Source organism: Rhodamnia argentea, chromosome 6 (assembly GCF_020921035.1).
Source record: "Rhodamnia argentea isolate NSW1041297 chromosome 6, ASM2092103v1, whole genome shotgun sequence".
NCBI classification, from domain to species: Eukaryota; Viridiplantae; Streptophyta; class Magnoliopsida; order Myrtales; family Myrtaceae; genus Rhodamnia; species Rhodamnia argentea.
The window spans coordinates 29,406,274-29,427,779 of record NC_063155.1 but is presented as its reverse complement, the minus strand read 5'-3'; the positions used below and the strand labels follow the sequence as shown (position 1 = coordinate 29,427,779).

At 41.9% G+C, this 21,506-nt stretch overlaps 1 protein-coding gene and 1 pseudogene across 2 annotated transcripts; one reads left to right on the top strand and one right to left on the bottom strand.

Moving 5' to 3' along the window:
- Nucleotides 1-1,325: 1,325 nt before the first annotated feature.
- Nucleotides 1,326-5,653, top strand: LOC115756436 (annotated as a pseudogene).
- A 4,535-nt stretch (nt 5,654-10,188) lies between these two features.
- Nucleotides 10,189-16,144, bottom strand: LOC115756435 (protein JINGUBANG-like). Of its 2 annotated transcripts, XM_048280819.1 has the most exons (3): nt 15,545-16,144; nt 10,848-11,188; nt 10,189-10,752 (listed from the first exon to the last, which is right to left on the bottom strand). In XM_048280819.1, the coding sequence occupies exons 1-3, from the start codon at nt 16,100-16,102 to the stop codon at nt 10,320-10,322; spliced, it is 1,332 nt and encodes a 443-aa protein (XP_048136776.1). In that variant the 5' UTR covers nt 16,103-16,144; the 3' UTR covers nt 10,189-10,319. The 2 variants fall into 2 exon arrangements, with proteins under 2 accessions (XP_048136776.1, XP_030552072.2); XM_030696212.2 differs by lacking the exon at nt 15,545-16,144 and having other exon boundaries at nt 10,848-11,802.
- Nucleotides 16,145-21,506: the final 5,362 nt, after the last annotated feature.

Genomic DNA, 21,506 nt, shown 5'->3' with positions numbered 1-21,506 from the left:
TCCTAATGGAGAGGCCAATGTTGAAAATTCCATGGAACGACGTGATCAAGCTCTGTTTAGAGGAAGCCAGCAAGATCAATAATCATACGCCTTTACACCCATTCTTTTGTAGAGCATGAGGTTACTAGAGAGCTTTGTTACCTCAACCCAATGTGAAGCACATATCAAGGAATACAACAAGATGTGGTGTGGTAAAAGTTTATGAGAAAGAGATTTGAAATCTAATTTAGTGCTCATTACATTGATGAGGATTAAGAATTATATACAAAAGTGTTATGTCTAACTTATGTGCCACCTCTATATAGCGGGGAAAAGTAAAAAAAAAATCATAAACCTATTGCATTAGTATAATTTTAGTCGTAAACCTTTTAATTGGACCAATTTAGACATAAACATTTTTGTATTAATATCAATTCAATCTATCCAGCTAATTTTACCAAGAAATCAATGATGTGAACGCCGACCATTTCACCTGGCGTGGCTGGTGTTGACGTGAACATTTTTATTTTATTTTTAAAATTAAATATTTCTTCAATAATTCATTTGTTGTTGCAGTGCATGCACATTTTTGTAGCTCTTTATAAGTATTTCAATCTACATTTTTTATTTACGTGTTTGACTTTATATACTAATTTTTTTTTATCATGTTAACGTTTTTTCATAATTTGATGTAAAATATTTGTCCAAATAATATACATACATAAATAGCATAGAGTAAAAGGTGGCCACGGGGTTTTCATAATCTGGATTAAAAATGGATATGTTTTAGTAATATAAATTGGGTATGGGTCACTAAATTCGCATTCCATATAAACAGGATCAATTTGAACCGTCACTATTTTCGACCCTACTCGATCCACCTATTTGACATATCTATTTAAGACAACATCTTTCCTCGCTTATCGACGACACTCTTCTTCAAGCATAAGATATTTAGTAACTAATCTCCAAGACAAGACACGTGTAGACAGGCAACTTCATATGAATCGAATGGTTTATAAATATATTCAAGCCATGCAGATAAGTTTACCAAAAGAAAAAAATAAAAATAAAGCCGTGTTAGGTACAAACGATGTTTTCCCTTGTAGAAAAAACGGGTGAGGCATGGAAGCATGGGTGGACCGAATCTTCTACAGAGTATGTTCTCCGACGTGTTGCTCAGCTCTTTAATCTTTACTTGCACCTGCAAGCGACGACAAATGATGCGATAAGAATCTTTAATCTCTAATCTCTAATTCTCACAAAAACATTATTTATGATTAATGACGATGACTAAAGATATGATGGCTGAATCCTTACGGACTATTTATGAGAGACACAGTAGTACACATCCTCACAGAGGGAAAGCTCAAAGCGTGTAGAGTGAGGTCGGAATCGATGGAGGCGGCTCAAGCAGCGAGCGTGGTTGTCGCGGCGTTGGTGTGTGGCTACGGCCTCATGTTTGGGCTTCTGAAGAGGGTGAACGAGTGGGTGTACGTGAGCAGTTTGGGGTGGCGGAGAGCTTCTCTGCTGCCTCTTGGCGACATGGGGTGGCCCTTGATCGGCCAAATGCGGACCTTCTGTTGAGGTTGATGTCTTGTATTTTATGGGAAAATTAAATATTTTAGGCTATGTGGGCAATTTTGTAATTTGTGCCATGTAGGGTTTCGCTATATATATATTTAGGACGAAACAGGTCTCTAATATAGAGAGGGTGTGAAAAAGAGTGGATGTACACTTTTCTATGTTATTAGTGAAACAGATCTCATCTCTCCGTGGACGTAGGTAGACGGAATATCTCCGCTGCCGAACAACGTAAATTCTTGTATTGTGCAAATTTTCATTACTTTCTTGTATCATTGATAGGATCGAATTTAGATATTCGACACCTTCTTCAGGGCTTTCAAGTCCGGCCATCCCGATTCTTTCATGGCTAGCGTCATCTCCAGGTCTTTCCTGTTTAACTGCCTTTGTTCGTGGTCTTTCTTCATTTTCTTTTTGCTTTCAGCAACTCAAGAGAAAAAGGACATTGTGTACGTAGTTCTGCTCTGTGAATGATGCGGTAGAAGAAATCGATAAACAATGCACAAAACTGCATGAGATTTCCCTTTTCTTGTGGATAATCGCGAAATGAGAATCACTTATTCGTTTTATAGGTGGTTGGCTTCATCTAATAGGTGGAGGTAAAACTCGCAGGGAAAGGCACTAAAAAGGTCTTGAACCTATTTCATTTATGCTTCGGTCTTAAACTTTTCAACCGTAATAATTAAGTCCATCCAGTCAATTTTGACTGGAAATTAATGATGTGGACACCGATCGGCCTACAGAGCAACGACGTTGATATTTTTAATGATATTTCAATAATCGTTTGATTTTTTTAGAATTTTTTGTTTTTTTTCTTTTCTCCTCTTTATTTTTTTTTAGGGGCCGACTAGGGTCGCCAGAACCGGGTGAGGGCGTTGTAGGCCTCACTCGACGCCCTCGCCGGCCAAAGCGAGGGTGCTCGGCCCCTAACTAGATCCGGGCTTAACGACGACATCGAGACCCTCGCCGACCTTGAGCAAGGCCGCGTTGGCGGAGGCCGGCGAGGGCTACTATGTTGTCGCCCGGCGCTAGCCACCATAGCCGGCCCTCAACCCCCCGAAAAATAAAGATAAGAATATAAAATAATAATAATAAATATAAATATTATTAAAAAATATTTACGTCGGCGGCGGTCGCATCAAGTAGATTTTCGACCAAAATTAGCCGGATAGACTCAATTGACAAATCGTCAAAGGTTTAGGACCACACCATATCTTGCATAGCGATCATACAAGAAAAGTACATAAGCAAACTCCTGCGTTATAGATGTCGGAGCGTCAGGGAGTTTTCAATTTAGAAACTAGAAGTCACATGTTCAAATCATGTTTATTACGTGCAAAATTAGGTCTTACGTTCAAGTCCTACCTATTACGTGCAATGTTACAGGTAAGGGTCACTTGCACAGGCTAAAAGAAACATATAAGTGAATATATATAACTACCAAAAATTTCAAATTATGTCCACTGTGACACATCTATTTTGAACTTTTTTTTTTATGTCAAAAACCTCAAACTGTACCTACTGTGACATATTTACCCTAATTTTTTTTCTTGCGACATAAAAATCCTAAAATTTGTAACTATGTGGCGTATTTACTCTCTGTTAAGAATGCGGCAGATGATTTTTTTCAGTCAAAATTTATTTCACTTAAGCCACATAAATGCCATGTCAACACCGTTTACTTTCCGGCGTCCATATAGTCAAATTCTTAACGGTGCTCGTTGACGGAACCTTGACGAAAAGTAAATGTATCAGACAAGTACAAGTTGGGCATTTTTTGTGTTATAAGAAAAATTTTAGGGCAAATATGTCACAATTGACATAATGTGAATTTTTTTTTTTTTTGGCTTTTGCCCAGTAAAAAAACAAAAAGATACAGCTATTTGTAGGAAGAAAAAGCCAAATGTTTGTTCCTAGTAATACAATGACACAGATTTAAACCTGTATTTTGTTGTACAGATATGGTGGGACGGGGATGTACAGGACCCTAATGTTTGGAAAGCCAAGCATTATTGTTTCCACGCCTGAGACTTGCAGCCGAGTACTGACAGATGAAGTGAACTTCAAACCAGGTTACCCTGAAACCACCCAAGAAATAATAGGGAAGAAGTAATTCCAGGGCATGTCGGGCGCTGTACATGAGCATTTTTGCCACCTGACGGCAGCTAAAATCACCGGCAGCGAGTCCCTGTCCATGTACGTCAAGCACACCGAAGAGGTCGTGATCGGTTCACTGGAGGAATGGGCAAAATGGGACCGTCCGATCGAGTTGTTTGAGGAAATAAGGAACGCCGTTTTCAAGTCCGGTCTTCCCGTCTTCCTCGGTTCAGTGACCGATGATTCCTTCATCTCAAGGACCACGAATCTGTTTGGTGAAATCAGCAAGGGGATAAATTCATTGGCCATAAATCTCCCCGGTTTCCAATTTCATCGAGCAATCAAGGTAAGAGTGAGAACCTGGATAGCACCATTCAATCAATTACCGGTTCCCCATGTATGAGCTACTAGGATGACATTGTAATAACATACTACTGTTCATTAATTTATGGAAGGATAAGAGAGAACTGGAAAAGATCTTTAGCGAAGTCGTGGATACGAGGAAGTCGATGAAGAAAAATGATGCATACACAGGAAGCAAAGGTATGCTTGATTTGCTGATGGAGGCAGAAGATCAGGATGGTCAAGCAATAAGCAAGACGTGATCATTGACATCATACACGTGTACCTTGTAGCCGGTTTCGACACAACCGCTGGGGCTACAACGTGGATACTCCTGTACTTTTACGAGAATCCAGATATCTTGCAGAAAGCGAAGGTACGGTCTGCGTGATTAAAATCGAATCGCCGAAGTTTTCTCATGGTAAAGCAGGAAGATAAAACCTTTTCAGGAAAGTAGTTTTGAGTTGAAGTCTGTTTTCAGGAGGAGCAAATTCAGATCCTGAAAAGAAGAGAACCAACGCAGAAAGGATTAATTTACCAGGAGATCAAACAGATGGAGTATCTGGCTAAGGTATGTCTCCAATTTTTTCCTTTGACCTATCATATACGAAATGTAGCGAGGAAAAGACACATTCAGACCAAACAGAGCATCTAAAAGATATTTCTACATTCGATGAAATGATCATTGTTCATGCAAGTGGGTATCATGCAATTTCTCGATGCGCTCTGTGGGTGTAGGTGATCGATGAGATGCTCCGCAGGGTTAGTTTTGGTTTTTCATTGCTTCGAAAGGCGAAAGAAGACGTCGCTATCAATGGTCAGCCGCACAATTTCCTTCACGTCCCTTCTGTTTACTGATCATTTCTCATTGGAAAGGAATTGTTCATCTCAGGATATATCGTACCAAAGGGGTGGAGAGTCCTAATTTGCCTCAGAGCTGTTCATATGGATCCGGCAAATTACGCTGAACCAGAAGAGTTCAATCCTTCCAGATGGGATGTAAGAGAACCATCTTGCCTTGCGTCCACTATAATCTGTGCTCAGAAATCTTTTCCCGCTCATCCGAGATGTTTTCGACTCTGCATTTTCAAGCTCGTATGCGCGTTTTGATATCTCCTTTGCTCGCTCTTCGCAAGCAGAATCATAGAAAGAAGGGAGGTTCTTTCATTCCGTTTGGAGAAGGAAGCAGGCTTTGCCCAGGAAGGTACTTGGCCAAGCTTCAGATGTCCATCTTTCTACACTATTTTCTCCTTAACTATGAGTAAGTGCTTTCTCTGTCTATCTTTTCTGCTTTTTCAACTGAAGTGCTTTCTTGCCAAGTTTTCAAATACCAGGTCACGAGAAATAATTTCACTTGTCATCAAATGAATATCATACGACAATATGACAACTGCAAATAAGAAGAGGCTCGAACAGATTAAAGTTCTGATAGAATGAGACTAGTAGATGCTTATGCAATCACTCATTCCAATATCAGATGAACGCTTTGATCGTGCAGGGTCGAGCGAACTAATCCTAAGTGCCCCGTCAACTACTTCCCTCAACCGAAACCTGCGGATAATTTCATGGTGAAGCTCAAAAGACTCGGTTCAGATTCTTCATTCCACTGATGTATAAAACCATGGCTTTCGGCTTGTACCATAAACATGGTGTTACTGGCAGCGAATCGGAGTCCTCCTTTATGATTCATAGGGACAGTTCATATGCTGCGTCATCGCAGGTGCAGCGAAGAGTTTATGTTTCCTAACCAAAATGTAGGGGTGTGTGAATTGCTTCAGATGCATCTGGTTGCATCTTGCAATGACTAAAATAAGCCAAAACTGCTCAAGCATGTTTCATCTTTTGGTCATTCGATATCAACGTCCGCAAATTTATGCTATCAGCTGCACTTTGGAGTCCTTCGGCCTTTTCTTTCGGTGTAACTTTCGTAATCCTTTAAATCAGGGCGGCACCTGTTGAATCGATACTTTGCAACATACCCGTCAGCATAAATGCGACTCTTTTGGCCAACTCTTTAACCCTCTTACGGTAACTTGTCCTAGCCATCGGCGGACAATCTGACTTCCCAAATATGGCTGAATCTAACCTAACGACATCGTCTTAGTCAAGCTAAGTCGAGATTCCACGAGCAAACACGGATGTACAAGAGGGGAAAATTGAGGAGAGATGGTAGTGAAAAGGGCAATTTCTCACCATGCTCAGGTTGCAGGGGAAAAAAAAATGCATAGCCTTGGGGTGCTCCCCAGCTTTAGGAGTCACATAGAAGATTATCATGTCAAATGGCACTGAAATACCGACTTTCACTTACCTTTGGGACATTCAAAAGATACAGAAGCTGTCTTTTTCCCAAGAGTAAAATTGTGTAATTGAACGGATGGATCGGGATTAAATTTGGACGGATCATAAATAGGTATGATCCAAATCGACTCATTTAACTCATGTCACCCTCATTTTTTTAAATAGGATCTGGATGAATATAAGGTCAACTTCGCTTTCAGCCCGAAGTCATATATACATGACTCACATCTTTGGCAGCAAGTTGAAAAGAATAGAAAACTAAAGAAACATGTCTAAAAAACTTAGCGAACTCAAAGATTTAAAAAAAAAAAAGATTGATAAATTAAACTTACAGATTTTTTTAAGAAAAATGCTATGAATAAATGTTGATACATATATCAAACAATGTAGATGCTAGGGCGTCGGCAATGCCGTGATGGCCCCTAGGACATCTTGCGACGTGGCAATTTTTATTGTAATTGTACCAATTCAATCCTAAATTTTTTTTTTTCGATTCACTCCTAAACCTTTTTCATTTTTGTCAATTCAGTCCATCCGTCTAATTTTGACCAAAATAGCTGACATGGCAATTTTTAATTATATTTTTCCTCCAGCCTGTGGTGAAGTCCGGCGGCTGCCAACTAGCGAGAGCGAGGTCAAGCCTCGCCAGCAATGCCACGTAAGTAATTTTCGATCTAAATTAGCGGGATGAACTGAATTTGTGTCCGCGTGTATGTAGGTGGATTAGGATTTATATGGAATAGCCTGTCTACATGTGTCCAGGAGATTAATTATTGAATGTCTTAGGACGAATAAAAGTGGTGCTTAGTACCATGTGTTTCGTCAGTGGGCGACACAGATGATTTGACGTCAAATGTATTGCCCTCTGCGCTTCGCAATAAGCAACAATCTTCTTTTGCTACCATCCAACATCACCGAGCAAACCTATGAGCCAAATAGCTTCCTTACTTGTCTCGATCGACACCGCATACTCTTCTGCAGTTGCCGAATCCCATGTTACTTGTTCTTCCTTTGAAAGCATGTATCTTTCAGAAAAAGTCAAACCGATACTGACAATATACGCTATGTCGGAATGCAAACCATAGAACACGTAATACTACCGACAGCACTAGCCACGCAACCAAGTCCTAGAGTAACACATCAAATGCAAGAGCAAGGATGACTCGGCTGCTAATCACGATTAATTTACGAACACTACGTCAGATCAGCGGCTTACCCCGAGACCTAAAAGCAAACGATGGTTAATCTAATCAAAACTGAGCTAAGCAGACTCTTACAAGTGCTCCGCCACGAGGCCCACCCACAAGTTTAAGATGAAGGAAACTTCGTCTCGAAGCAATAATGGGGGGGGTAAATCCACTTCTATCTCAAGCTCAAACCTGCTGATTAACTCGTAGCTACGTGGCTGCGACATGATCTCCCACGTAGCCGGTGTCTGATGAGAAAGTAGGTTTCTCCAGAAAAAGGACAAGGTGAGAAGGAGAATGTCTTTTTTTTTTTTTTTTTGGCAGCTAAGTCTTGTAATGGCAATTTTTTAAAAATGATTGCTTTCTGTGCGTGTGATTTCGTAAGGCCGTGGTCCCTTCAAGAATTTACCAAATAAAAAAACCTAAAGTCAGTAAAGTTAGCTAGATTACTGTTGATTATGCGGAAGGTGTGGAATCTAAACATCTCCCAAAATCAAATGGAGATAAACAAGAGAGACGCTTCTCGATTTGTTTTGCACCAACCATAATCACTTTATAAGATAAAAACATTTAATTTATTTTGAATTAGGGAGACCCGAACTTCAGGGATACCTCATGGTTCGGTATAGTTTGACTCCTGATATTAGGAAAAACGTACCAAATAAATCATAAATCTATTGTATTGATACCGATTCAATACCAAACTTTTTGAGTTGGATCAATTTAGTTTTAAACATTTTGCATTTGTATCAATTCAGTCCACGCAGCCAACTTTGATCGAAAACAGTTGAATGGATGTTGGTTATCCCATGCGGTACAGTCGGGCCGACGTTGACATTTTTTTTGTACAATTTAAAAAAAAATGAATTTTCTGCTCTTTCCTTTTTTTTTCCCCATTCAACTTGGCTAGTCACAGGGCGAGGGCCAATTTGCCCACCGTCGGTAGAGCCATGAAGGCCTTAGGCTAGGGCCGTAACCCCTCGCCTATCAATATAAAAAAAATAATAATAAATTACAAAATAAAAATAAAAATATTATAAAAAATATACACGTCGACGGTTGACGACTTCTTTGGCCGGATATTATCGTTCACATTGATAAGAGTCTTCAAATATCAAACAACTAACAAGCTCTTCCCATTGTGTGAGCACTAGAGCACCTAACAAGCTCTCCAGATCCATCTCTCTTTGCCCTTTTTAACTCTCAGATCCTTTGCATCGATCCCGCAAATCATTAGTCTTCTCTTTTCAAAGCAAAATTAGGTGAAGGGTCGTCCTCTTTGAACGAGCATCCCCTTTGTGCCGTCGCCTTAGAAGCTGGAAATGGTGGGAACCAGGAGATGCTTTTTGAACATCCCTACGGCGGTACATTTTGGAAAATTGGAGATCCCTTTTTTACCGTTGACTTTCTAGATTCTACTCCCTTTCGGCCTTCACTTCACCTGTGGTCAACGAGAGCGAGTCCTGGTTCTTCTGTCGGCTTCCGGGGCGTTTCATTGGCGGCATGACGGTCCGCACGACAAGGCCGCGTGAACCCGACACCATCAGATTAGAAACTTTCAATGTCGGCCGTTGGATCTCGTACAAAGTCGAGGATAAAAGGGACGAAAAAATAAGAGGGAAAGTCTTCAATATTCCTCTTATCTTGATCTTTACCTAAGGCTGATCTGGCTGCAGAATGGAATTGGGTAAAGAACGCAGTGAAGGAGGCAACATTCTGGCCTGGATAAGGTGGTAGTTCAATATTTCGGAGTAGCTATAATGAAAGAACTTCTTGCTTGTCGGGCCCTCTTCGGTGATATCACCACCCTCGAGGACGTGATCTTCTCTTAGTTAATTGTGCCGGTGGCAAAGAGGGCGGCGCTTGTGTTCTGGCTTTAGGGGGTGTTTCCTTTCTAAATTATGACGTCTTTCTTGAAGAATTCCCGGCCAAAATATGCCAATTTGTTAAGTTTAAGAATGTTTTTTTTTTTTTTGGATCGAGCTTGTCCCTTACTAAAATCCCCAGTGGACCTAGAGTCTCCTTGAGGTATGGGATTCATTCCTTCGTTGGGCTGGAACCGTTGTTCTCTACTTCCGATGATTGTGAAAAAGACGAGTTTGAACTATCCTTTTCAGAAATTTGAACTTCGGAATTCGAGTCAGACCACTACCCCATAGCATGTTACCACCAGAAGCAGAACCCCATATTTTTTCTAGAGAATCTCCTAATTTTTCCAGATCAACTAGAAAGAATTCAATTCAAATATAAGGTACCTATCCAGAAGTTTTCGCAACTCCATCATGTATGATGGAATTATTTAAGATTTGACCTTTTCGAACTCCATATGTAACTCACTATTGGCTCGGAAACTTGAAAACAGTTCTAGAGGAGCTCGCATTTGAGTCCTTTTCTTTATATATGTTATATGATGTCACTTCTTTCTCTTGCTTTTAGTGAAGTTCCGAGCTTGAATTCAATCCCAAAACCAAAAGTCCATCCCAACTGTCAAAAGATCTACGTGCAGATTCGTGAGCGTCTTTGTCTTTCGTGAGCGTAGGTGTAGGCAGTAAATGAACATAATGAAAATAGGCAACCGCATAATAAGTATCATGTAGAGCAATGTCTAGCCTAGAATTTGCCGGGACTATTTCAGTGGGTCCTCTTGTGACGAACGAGGAGGAGGAACAAATTATGGGAAAAGGAAAAAAAAGAAGAAAAGAGGACAGAAAAATCTCTCATTTTTTGTTACGTACAAATCGCCAAGAAGCACAAAAGAAGCCAAAATAGAATCGAGAAAAAGAGATCGATGAGTAGCTGGAAATGTCCAACCTAACCCTCACCTACTCTTTCCTAAGCATAACATATTGAAGTCGTGAGAAGAGTCAAAGAAGGGGGAACCCAAATTCTCCATACTTTGATCTTACAGTCCAATCCGCCGCTATAGACCATATATCTCGTCCCGCTCCCGGAGGGGGACCCGCTGCCCTCCCCGTCGCCGTCCACGTCAACGCTCGCAGCCAAACACTTCACCGGCTTCGCGTGTCCCTCGCACACGGCCAGGCAGGAATAACTCCGATCTTCTCCCTCCCTCCGCCACACCCTCACCGTGTGGTCCGCCGACCCGCTGCACACCACATCCCCCGCCACCGCGAGGCACAGTACTGCCTTTGTATGCCCTCGCAACGCGCCCACCACCGCCATATAATGCTCGCCCTCCACGCCGCCGTCAGTTCCTTTGCCCCTCCGCCCTTCGTCTTGCACCCTCTCCCAAACGAGGATCGACCTATCATTCGAAAATACCCCTTTGTGAATTTACTCCTTTTTTTAACGCGCTATTGAATAGCTCTAATGGAATGAATAGTGAATTGAAGTGCTTACCTGTCGCAGGCGCCAGAGTAGAGGATGCAGCAGTCCTCGCTCAGCGCCAGAGCGTTGACCGCGGACCTGTGCCGTTCTAGAGTCGCAACCAATGCGTGCTTTCTCTGGTGACTCTCCTTCCTCCACACCTTGATCTTCCTGTCCGCGGAGCACGTGTAGACGAGGCCGTCGCGGGACACGACGACAGCGTTGATGGCGTCGTCATGCGCCCTCTCGACCGACTCCACGCATCGGAAGTCGGATACCCGCCACACCTTGAAAGACCGGTCCCACGAGGCCGAGTACAGCGCCGAGCCGTCATGGGTCAGCGCAAGCGACGACACGGCGTCCACGTGGTGGACCCACGTGCACTTCTTGTGCCGCCGCACTTCCACGTAGTTCTTCGCCAAGAAGAGCCTCGCCAAGCGGTCGGCCAACGTGGGCAGCGAGGTCGCGAGCCTGTACCTCCCGTCGGCGTCGATCCTCCACACCCGTATCTTATGGTCCTGGTGGGCGGTGAAGAGCTTGTCCCCGCTCGCCACCACGCTCTTGACCGCGCTGGTGCTGATGGCGGCCGCCGCCACCGCGTGCCCTGCGTCGGATCCGGGCGGGCTTCGGTTCCACGCCCTCACCTCCCCATCCGAGGAGCCGCTGTAGAGGAACTCGCCAGCAAGGGCGAGGGAGGAGACGTAGGAGGAGTGGCCGGAGAGAGTGGCGACGCAACAGCGGTGGGCGGGAGTCGGAGATTGGTCTAGGGGTTGAGATTTTTGAGGGGTCAGGGAAGGGACAGTGGGAAGGCTGGATTGGGAAGAGAGGGAGCTCGAGGATTTGGAGTGAAGGTGAATGGAGAGGGTAGACTGATCCTCGGAGGAGTTGGTGGTCTGGGAGTTGCAAGGCAACGGACATGGGAGAAGTCCCATGTCTTTCTTTCTCAATCTAGAGAGAGAGAGAGAGAGAGAGAGAGAGAGAGAGAGAGGGAGAGGGGGTGTTAAATTACAAGATGGAGTATTGATGGGGTGGCTGGCAATTTATAGTGTACTATGTCACCAATATAAGTAATGTACTTAGAATTAAGAAATGCTTAAAATATCTGAAATTTTTAAAACTATTGCATTGATACCAATTTAATTCTAAATCATTCAATTGGACTAATTTAATTCTAAGCCTTTTGTATTTGTGCCAATTTAGTTCATCCAATTAATTTTGATCGGAAGTGGGCGACGTGGATGTCGGTCGTCTTACCCGGCATAGCTGGCGATAACATAAACAATTTTTTAGATTTTTTCTAAGTTGTTGTTACTTTTTATTACATTTTTTTTTCCCTTTTTTTCCCTTCCATTCGTTTTTCAACTATGGACTAGCGAGGAATAGCTGCCTTTGCTTGGTCTAGGCGAGTACCCAATGCCCTCGCTTGTGGTAGGCAAGGGCCAAGGGCGTCAAGCGAGGGTCGGTGAGGGCCAAGGGTGTCGGCGAGGATCACCGACGCTCGCATGTGATCGGCAAGAGAGTCGGGGGGAAAAAAATGAAAAGAAAAGAAAAAATGTGTAAAAATTAAACTTATTGTCCACGTAGGATGCCCAACATCCACGTCAGCAATTTTCGAACAAAATAGATTGCATGAATTGAATTGGCAAATCGTAGAAAGATTTAGGACTCAATTAGTACTAATGCATTAGGTTTATGACTTTTTTTATACTTTCTAATATATATATAATACTGGTTAGAGCATTGGCCATCTAAATTGATCTTCAACCGACGTCCTAAATTTTGTCTATGAAATGCACGGTTAAGTCCTAAACCTTTCACATGGATTAATTCAATTTTTAATCCCTTTTTTTTTCCAAAAAACGTAATCAAGTTCTTCTTTTTTTTGTGCCGCTTAAAAATTGGATCTATAAATTTCATTTCTCTTTTCAACGCAGTTGCGCTTGTCAACAAAAATTAAAGACTTAAGTAAACCAATCGAGATGTGTAGGACTCGACAGTGCTGCTTTCATAATGATTTAGGACTTAATTGAATCGATTGACAGATTAGGACGTAGATATTCCGCACTTAAAGTTGACGTTTCTTTTTGGATCTTGGATCTCGAATTGTAGCAAAAAGACGCGCGCGGTATGTACTTGTCAATCCTAAAGCTCGGATCGCCCATGACTCCGACAGCCACTTGGGCAAGCATCTCGAATTGAGGCGGTCCGATCGATTACGGACAAAAGTTGTCTGCCGCACGGCGGTTTTCTTGGAGCACATTCGACGGAGGGAGCGCGACCACCTTTTACGCGGCCACGCCAGTAGTTGTCGAAGATAAAACCAGAAGCTTCTTCTGCGAAAAGGGAAGAGTGGGTTGACGCAAGTTGGGGGAGGGGATGGGGGGATGGGCCTTTCGACTTTTTGAGTGCTTTGCACTCGATTTTGGTAGAGCCGTTGAATCCCAAATCGAGTTAGAGAAGATTTTATTCATGTGGCTCACGTCAGCGCGGTACAAAAAAACATCAAATTAGTACACATAGAATAAATTTATCACACATTTTTTTTTACCATAAAAAACCTCAAGTTGGTACACATGTGATGAATTTACCGCTAACTATTTTTTGGCCATTAAAAATCTCAAACCGGTACATCTATGAGAAATTTACAGCTCAAAAAGAGTGGGTTGACGCAAGTTGGGGGGAGGAGGAATGGGCCTTTCGGCTTTTTCGCTTTGCACTCGATTTTGGTAGAGCCGTTGAATCCCAAATCGAGTTAGAGAAGATTTTATTCATGTGACTCACGTCAGCGCGGTACAAAAAAACATCAAATTAGTACACATGGAATAAATTTATCACACATTTTTTTTTTACCATAAAAAACCTCAAGTTGGTACACATGTGATGAATTTACCGCTAACTATTTTTTGGCCATTAAAAATCTCAAACCGGTACATCTATGAGAAATTTACAGTTCAAAAAGAGTGGGTTGATGCAAGTTGGGGGGAGGAGGAATGGGCCTTTCGGCTTTTTCGCTTTGCACTCGATTTTGGTAGAGCCGTTGAATCCCACATCGAGTTAGAGAAGATTTTATTCATGTGGCTCACGTCGACTCGGTATAAAAAAAAATACCAAAGGGATGCATATGAGATAAATTTATCACAAATTATTTTTTTGATCATAAAAAATCATAGACTGATACACCTGTGATAAATTTACTGTTAACTATTTTTTTACCACAAAAAATTTGAGATTGATACACTTGTGACAAATTTATCATATGTTAGTTTCCGTTAAATTGGGGTTACACCACGAAAAATCTCAAATTGGTACACCCGTCAATTGTCACGTGTTATCCAACTCTGCAATTTGACAGCAACATTTGACGAAAAATAACATAGGATCGATTTATCATAAGTATACCAGTTTGGGGTTTTTTTTCTAATAAAAAAATAATTTATGGTAAATTTATTATAGGTGTACCAGTTTGGGATTTTTTTGTGATAAAAAAATAGTCCAGGGTAAATTCGTCACATGTATACTAGTATGGAATTTTTTATGGTTAAAAAAATAATTTGGGGTAGATTTATCACTGGTATATTAGTTTTGGATTTTTGGTAGTAATAACCCAAAAGATATTATTCGGAGCAGCTCAATGGTTCCAAGGGCACGTTAAGTAGTTAATCAGCACTCTGAAGGTATTTATTGGTTTAAAGGCCTATTGTTGGGTAATTAACATATGAGAATTGGATTTTGTGATTGCCCTTAATCTACTATGAGATTAACACCCTGTTTAGGGCCACAAAGATGTAAATAATAAATTATTGTGGGGTCGAATTTATGACCCACAACATGTCGTTACTGTCATGGTCACAAAAAAAAAGTCTATCACAACATATGAGAATTGGAATTCTTTCAATTCGAGAGTTCCATCGAGAATTAACTCGACAGACGGTTCCCATACGTAATGAATTTTCTACACCAAACTCAATCCGAATAGAACTTTCCCGCACCTGCCCATCTTTATCATAGCTTGCAATAATTCAGAGACGAGTGAAGCGTTGGCACTTTCATTAAATTAGAGAGGGACACCTTAGTGGGAAAAAAAAATTACAGTAGCTAGCCTGCTATTGATAATGTAACCTTTAGCCAACGATGGCATAAAAGACTCTCATTGCTGGGGCCAAATATTCTAAGTATACGTCATTTACTTCAATCAAATAAGATATATGGGATTGCCATGGTTGCCCCCACGAGGTAATTGCCAAATATTTTTTCTAAGGCTTTTTCCCCGGAGTGTTTCCGAACGCACCCTAAGTAGGGCGGAGTTCGTTTGGGGTCGTGCGACTTGGGCGACGTAGGTCGGCGCCGAGCCGGCTTGCCAGTAGTTAGATCTCGCGTCACCGGCTCCTCGCAGGTGAGGTCGAGTGAGCTGGGGACATTCCGAGAAATATGAAAGTTGAGCGAGGGCAAAGTTGAAAAGGAAAAAAAAAAGTTGGTATTCGCATCCCGAATGCTTGAAGCTCGAAAGCACTTCCAGACATGCCCTTGGGACAAAAATGTAAGGGCTTTTGAAAATGCAATTGTATCTTCTTAAAACTCACCAAAATATTCGTTGAAAGGCATTTGTATTTGTCCAAGGGTCTTTAGAACCCAAAGCCCTTTGGCAAACCAGCTTCTAAGCATACCCTCAATTTAAGTGGACACGAATGTTTTACATGCATTTTGTTGGGCTATGGTTCATTTTGGTGGACCCACGTGCACTTCTTGTGCCGCCGCACTTCCACGTAGTTCTTCGCCAAGAAGAGCCTCGCCAAGCGGTCGGCCAACGTGGGCAGCGAGGTCGCGAGCCTGTACCTCCCGTCGGCGTCGATCCTCCACACCCGTATCTTATGGTCCTGGTGGGCGGTGAAGAGCTTGTCCCCGCTCGCCACCACGCTCTTGACCGCGCTGGTGCTGATGGCGGCCGCCGCAACAGCGTGCCCCGCGTCGGATCCGGGTGGGCTTCGGTTCCACGCCCTCACCTCCCCATCCGAGGAGCCGCTGTAGAGGAACTCGCCGGCGAGGGCGAGGGAGGAGACGTAGGAGGAGTGGCCGGAGAGAGTGGCGACGCAACAGCGGTGGGCGGGAGTCGGAGATTGGTCTAGGGGTTGAGATTGTTGAGGGGTCAGGGAAGGGACAGTGGGAAGGCTGGATTGGGAAGAGAGGGAGCTTGAGGATTTGGAGTGAAGGTGAATGGAGAGGGTAGACTGATCCTCGGAGGAGTTGGTGGCGTGGGAGTCGCCAGGCAAGGGACATGGGAGAAGTCCCATGTCTTTCTTTCTCAATCTAGAGAGAGAGAGAGAGAGAGAGAGAGAGAGAGAGGGAGAGGGGGTGTTAAATTACAAGATGGAATATTGATGGGGTGGCTGGCTATTTATAGTGTACTATGTCACCAATACAAGTAATGTACTTAGAATTAAGAAATGCTAAAAATATCTAAAAATTTTAAAACTATTGCATTGATACCAATTTAATTCTAAACCATTCAATTGGATTAATTTAATTCTAAACCTTTTGTATTTGTGACAATTTAGTTCATCCAATCAATTTTGGTCAGAAATTACCGACGTGAATGTCGGTCATCCTATTTGGCATAACTAAAGATAACGTAAACAATTTTTAAGATTTTTTCTAAGTTGTTATTACTTTTTATTACCTCTTTTTTTTTTCTTTTTTTGCTTTCCTTTCTTTTTTCAACTATGGACTAGCGAGGAATAGCTGCCTGTGCTTGGTCTAGGCGAGGACCCAATGCCCTCGCTTGTAGTAGGCAAGGGTCAAGGGCGTCAAGCGAGTGTCGACGAGGGCCAAGGGTGTCGGCGAGGATCATTGACACTCGCATGTGATCGGGAAGAGAGTCGGGGAAAAAAACGAAAAGAAAAGAAAAAATGTTTAAAAATTAAACTTATTGTCCTCGTAAGATGGCCAACATTCACGTTAGCAATTTTTTAGCAAAAATTGACTGGATAAATTGAATTGACAAATCGTATAAAGAGTTAGGACTCAATTGGTACTAATGCATTAGGTTTATGACTTTTTTTATGCTTTCTATATAATATATATATATATATATATATATATATATATATATTTGGTTAGAGCATCACGCATCTAAATTGATCTTCAATCGACATCCTAAACTTTGTCTATGAAATGCATGGTTAAGTCCTAAACCTTTCACATGAATTAATTCAATTTTTAATCCCTTTTTTTTTCCAAAAAACTTAATCAAGTTCTTCTTTTTTTGTGCCGTTTAAAAATTGGATCCATAAATTTCATTTCTCTTTTCAAAGCAGTTGCGCTTTTCAACAAAAATTAAAGACTTAAGTAAACCAATCGAGATGTGTAGGACTCAACAGTGCTGCTTTCACAATGATTTAGGACTTAATTGAATCGATTGACAGATTAGGACGTAGATATTCCGCACTTAAAGTTGACGGTTCTTTTTGGATCTTTGATCTCGAAGTGTAGCAAAAAGACGCGCGCGGTATGTACCTGTCAATCCTAAAGCTCGGATCGCCCATGACTCCGACAGCCACTTGGGCAAGCATCTCGAATTGAGGCGGTCCGATCGATTACGGACAAAAGTTGTCTGCCGCACGGCAGTTTTCTTGGAGCACATTCGACGGAGGGAGCGCGACCACCTTTTACGCGGCCACGCCAGCAGTTGTCGAAGATAAAACCAGAAGCTTCTTCTGTGAAAAGGGAAGAGTGGGTTGACGCAAGTTGGGGGAGGGGGTGGGGGGATGGGCCTTTCGACTTTTTGAGTGCTTTGCACTCGATTTTGGTAGAGCCGTTGAATCCCAAATCGAGTTAGAGAAGATTTTATTCATGTGGCTCACGTCAGCGCGGTATAAAAAAACATCAAATTAGTACACATGGAATAAATTTATCACACATTTTTTTTTTACCATAAAAAACCTCAAGTTGGTACACATGTGATGAATTTACCGCTAACTATTTTTTTACCATTAAAAATCTCAAACTGGTACATCTATGAGAAATTTACAGCTCAAAAAGAGTGGGTTGACGCAAGTTGGGGGGAGGAGGAATGGGCCTTTCGGCTTTTTCGCTTTGCACTCGATTTTGGTAGAGCCGTTGAATCCCAAATCGAGTTAGAGAAGATTTTATTCATGTGGCTCACGTCAGTGTGGTATAAAAAAACATCACATTAGTACACATGAAATAAATTTATCACACATTATTTTTTTACAATAAAAAATCTCAAGGCGATACACATGTGATGAATTTACTACTAACTATTTTTTGACAATTAAAAATCTCAAACAGGTACATCTATGAGAAATTTACAGCTCAAAAAGAGTGGGTTGACGCAAGTTGGGGGGAGGAGGAATGGGCCTTTCGGCTTTTTCGCTTTGCACTCGATTTGGTAGAGCTGTTGAATCCCAAATCGAGTTAGAGAAGATTTTATTCATGTGGCTCACGTCGGACTAGTATAAAAAAAAAATACCAAAAGAATGCATATGAGATAAATTTATCATAAATTATTTTTTTGATCATAAAAAATCATAGACTGGTACACTTGTGATAAATTTACTATTAACTATTTTTTTACCACAAAAAATTTGAGGTCGATACACTTGTAACAAATTTACCATATGTTAGTTTTCGTTAAATTGGGGTTACAACACGAAAAATCTCAAATTGGTACACCCGTCAATTGTCACGTACTATCCAACTCTGCAATTTGACAGCAACATTTGACGAAAAATAACAGAGGATCAATTTATCACAGGTGTATCGGTTTGGGATTTTTTTCTAATAAAAAAATAATTTATGGTAAATTTATTACGGGTGTACCGGTTTGGGATTTTTTTCTAATAAAAAAATAATTTATGGTAAATTTATTACAGGTGTATCGGTTTGGGATTTTTTTGTGATAAAAAAATAGTCTAGGGTAAATTCACTACATGTATACTAGTATGGAATTTTTTTATGGTCAAAAAAATAATTTGGAGTAGATTTGTTACTGGTATATTATTTTGGATTTTTGGTAGTAATAACCCAAAAGATATTATCCGGAGCAGCTCAATGGTTCCAAGGGCACGTTAAGTAGTTAATCAGCACTCTGAAGGTATTATTGGTTTAAAGGCCTATTGTTGGGTAATTAACGTATGAGAACTGGATTTTGTGATTGCCCTTAATCTACTACGAGATTAATACCCTGTTTAGGGCCACAAAGATATAAATAATAAATTATTGTGGGGTCGAATTTATGGCCCACAACATGTCGTTACTGTCATGGTCGCAAAGAAAAAAATGTTATGCTAGCAAAATCCGTGTCTTTATCTTAGCACGCATGGATTTGGACGTGTAACGGATTGAGTGCTTGGTCCGGACGCGGCAAATCCCATGTCGGGACCACTATATCTCCTGCTTTGCATAGTCTCGAAGGCCATGTCCGCCACCTCGTAGTTCCGCGATGCAGCGGTTCTCAGGTATCTGAAGAAGATTGCTACGACACATTCAAACTCGAACGAACAAAATGATGATGACTTTTTGAGACAAAAAGAGAAGATGCCGGAAGGGGGAAGGCAGCTTGTTATGGTCTTCCACTCTATGGCCATCTCTGGCTCCCATACGTAGGAATGGAGCACAAGCCAGAAGCATCGGCAGTGTCGAAGGGATTTACTATTTTTTTTTTTTTTTTGTCTAAAGATTTACTAGGTTTAAAGAGGTTGAATGGGCGGGTGTGAATTTTCCGTAATTTATTTAGCTTTGGATTAACGGCTTTAAATTAGATAAGGAGGGTCTGAATGGGGCGATCCGTATTTTATTTATTTAATTCGGCCCAATCCACCTCCTTAACACCTCTAAGTAGTGGATGGTTACCACCAACGCGTCAATGGTAACGAAAACCGCGTGCTGAGAAATTTTCTTTTGTTGATAGTGTTTCTAAGAAGAATCCCTATGGTATAATCGCAATACTATTAGTTGGAATCGGCTGCGCGAGTACTTCTTCTCGGATATTTCGTAGGAATGGAATCAGAAGATTCAATGGGGAAGACTATTCAATAAACGAAGCCTAAGCGTGTCTTGAACCATCGAGGCTAACCAGGAATCTGTTGACCGAGAACGGATTGACTCTTGACCGTGCATTGAATCAAGAACATGAACGCGGTTTGTCGAGGTCATACCGTCATGTTCCAATGAGGACATACCGTCACTCTATATGAACCATGTGGGGGCATACGAGGCCAAGGAACAACCCGACAATCGTCCTCTTTTGCTGGTAGTTTTCCATCCGGGGACGAAAAAGGCAGAAGCAGTTCTGGTGCGAATGGATCCGGCCTGCGAGAGCGGAGAGACTCCACGCTACACCCTCCCTTCTAGACCTCCTGGTCCATGGCCCATCGCCGGCGCCACCGCGGAAGGCAAGAGGGCTCGGCTGAAGAAGAAGGTGAGAGAAGGCACCGAGAGGGCCAAAGCGAGAGCTGAAGAAACTGGAAATAAGATCAAACAAGGTCTTCAGTGGGTCAAGAACAAGCTCCACAACCCCCAATAATTTCTTCTTCTTCTTCTTCATGATAATTGTATGTAGTCCTTTTAGCTTTGGAGAAAGATGAGGATCCCAATGGATTCCATCGCTTCTACGTTTCTCTTTTCCTTACCCAGATTGAATCTGTGCTTAGATGCAGAGATGGATGGGGACTGATTGCTGTGTCACTCGATGTCCTTTTGGGTTGACTTGGAACGACCTTCCAACTGTCGGTTCTCTTGCGATTTAATTGGTGATTACACTTGTTCAGCTTGTTGATGAGTTTTGCAGGCATGAATCCAATGCTTTCCTATGCTCGAGAACACGTGCTTGACGGCATAGCCAACCCGGTTAGCTCGAAAAGGGAGTTGGGTCACTTTTGGATCCGGGTTCCGACAGATTGGTCGCGGACCATGATGGGGGTTAGAGAAGTTTCACGGCATGGCGCCGGGGAACCCGAACGAGGATTCTCAAGAAGAGGACGAGGTTCACAATCTCGCATAACGTCTATTCTGCTTGGATCCTCAAGCTATAAACGAAGGGGGTTCGCATTCTAAATTTCCCTGGGTTTTCTAGGGAATGAGATATCGAGCGTGTCCCTCAAACGTAAAAGTGTCCAAAAATCATTAAGGTTGTTGGTGCTGGGATGGATCAAGAACCCGATTAAATCTGGCTCATTTCTGTTCCCATCTAGGAGATGCTGTTGTTAAAGAATTCTCATCGGGCAAACTCTCTTTTGAGAAGGCCATGTTAATCAAATCGGTTGGCCAAACAAACAAAAAAAAATCAAATTGGGCAAATTATCAAAAAAGGCCTAAATCTTTGACACTTTTGTCAATTTAGTCCTAAATCTTTTTAATTTATCGATTCAATCCTGAAACTTTTCACCTTTTATCAATTTAGTTCTATTGGTCGAAAATCACCGACATGGACGTCGGCGGTCCTACGTAGCACTACCAATGCTATGAACAATTTTTAATAATTTATTTTTCGAATATTTTTATTATCTTTTTTTTTATGTTTTTCATTTTCCCTTTCCTTTTTTTCCCTTTTTGCCTTTTAGTTTTTTCCCTACCTCACCCGGCTTAACCTCAACCCCCGAACAGGGAAGCCCTCTCAAGGCAAGCAAGGGCCAGCAGGGGCCCTAGCCTGGGGCCGACAGAGGTTCGGGCCGAGTG

Excerpts from the sequence above, each read along its gene's own strand:
- LOC115756435 (XM_048280819.1), bottom strand. The coding sequence starts at position 16,102 with ATGGGACTTCTCCCATGTCCCTTGCCTGGCGACTCCCACGCCACCAAC. Across the intron at positions 11,189-15,544 it reads GGCACAAGAAGTGCACGTGG|GTCCACCACGTGGACGCCGT; the intron begins GTCCACCAAAAT and ends AAGTGCACGTGG. Across the intron at positions 10,753-10,847 it reads TACTCTGGCGCCTGCGACAG|GTCGATCCTCGTTTGGGAGA; the intron begins GTAAGCACTTCA and ends TTCGAATGATAG.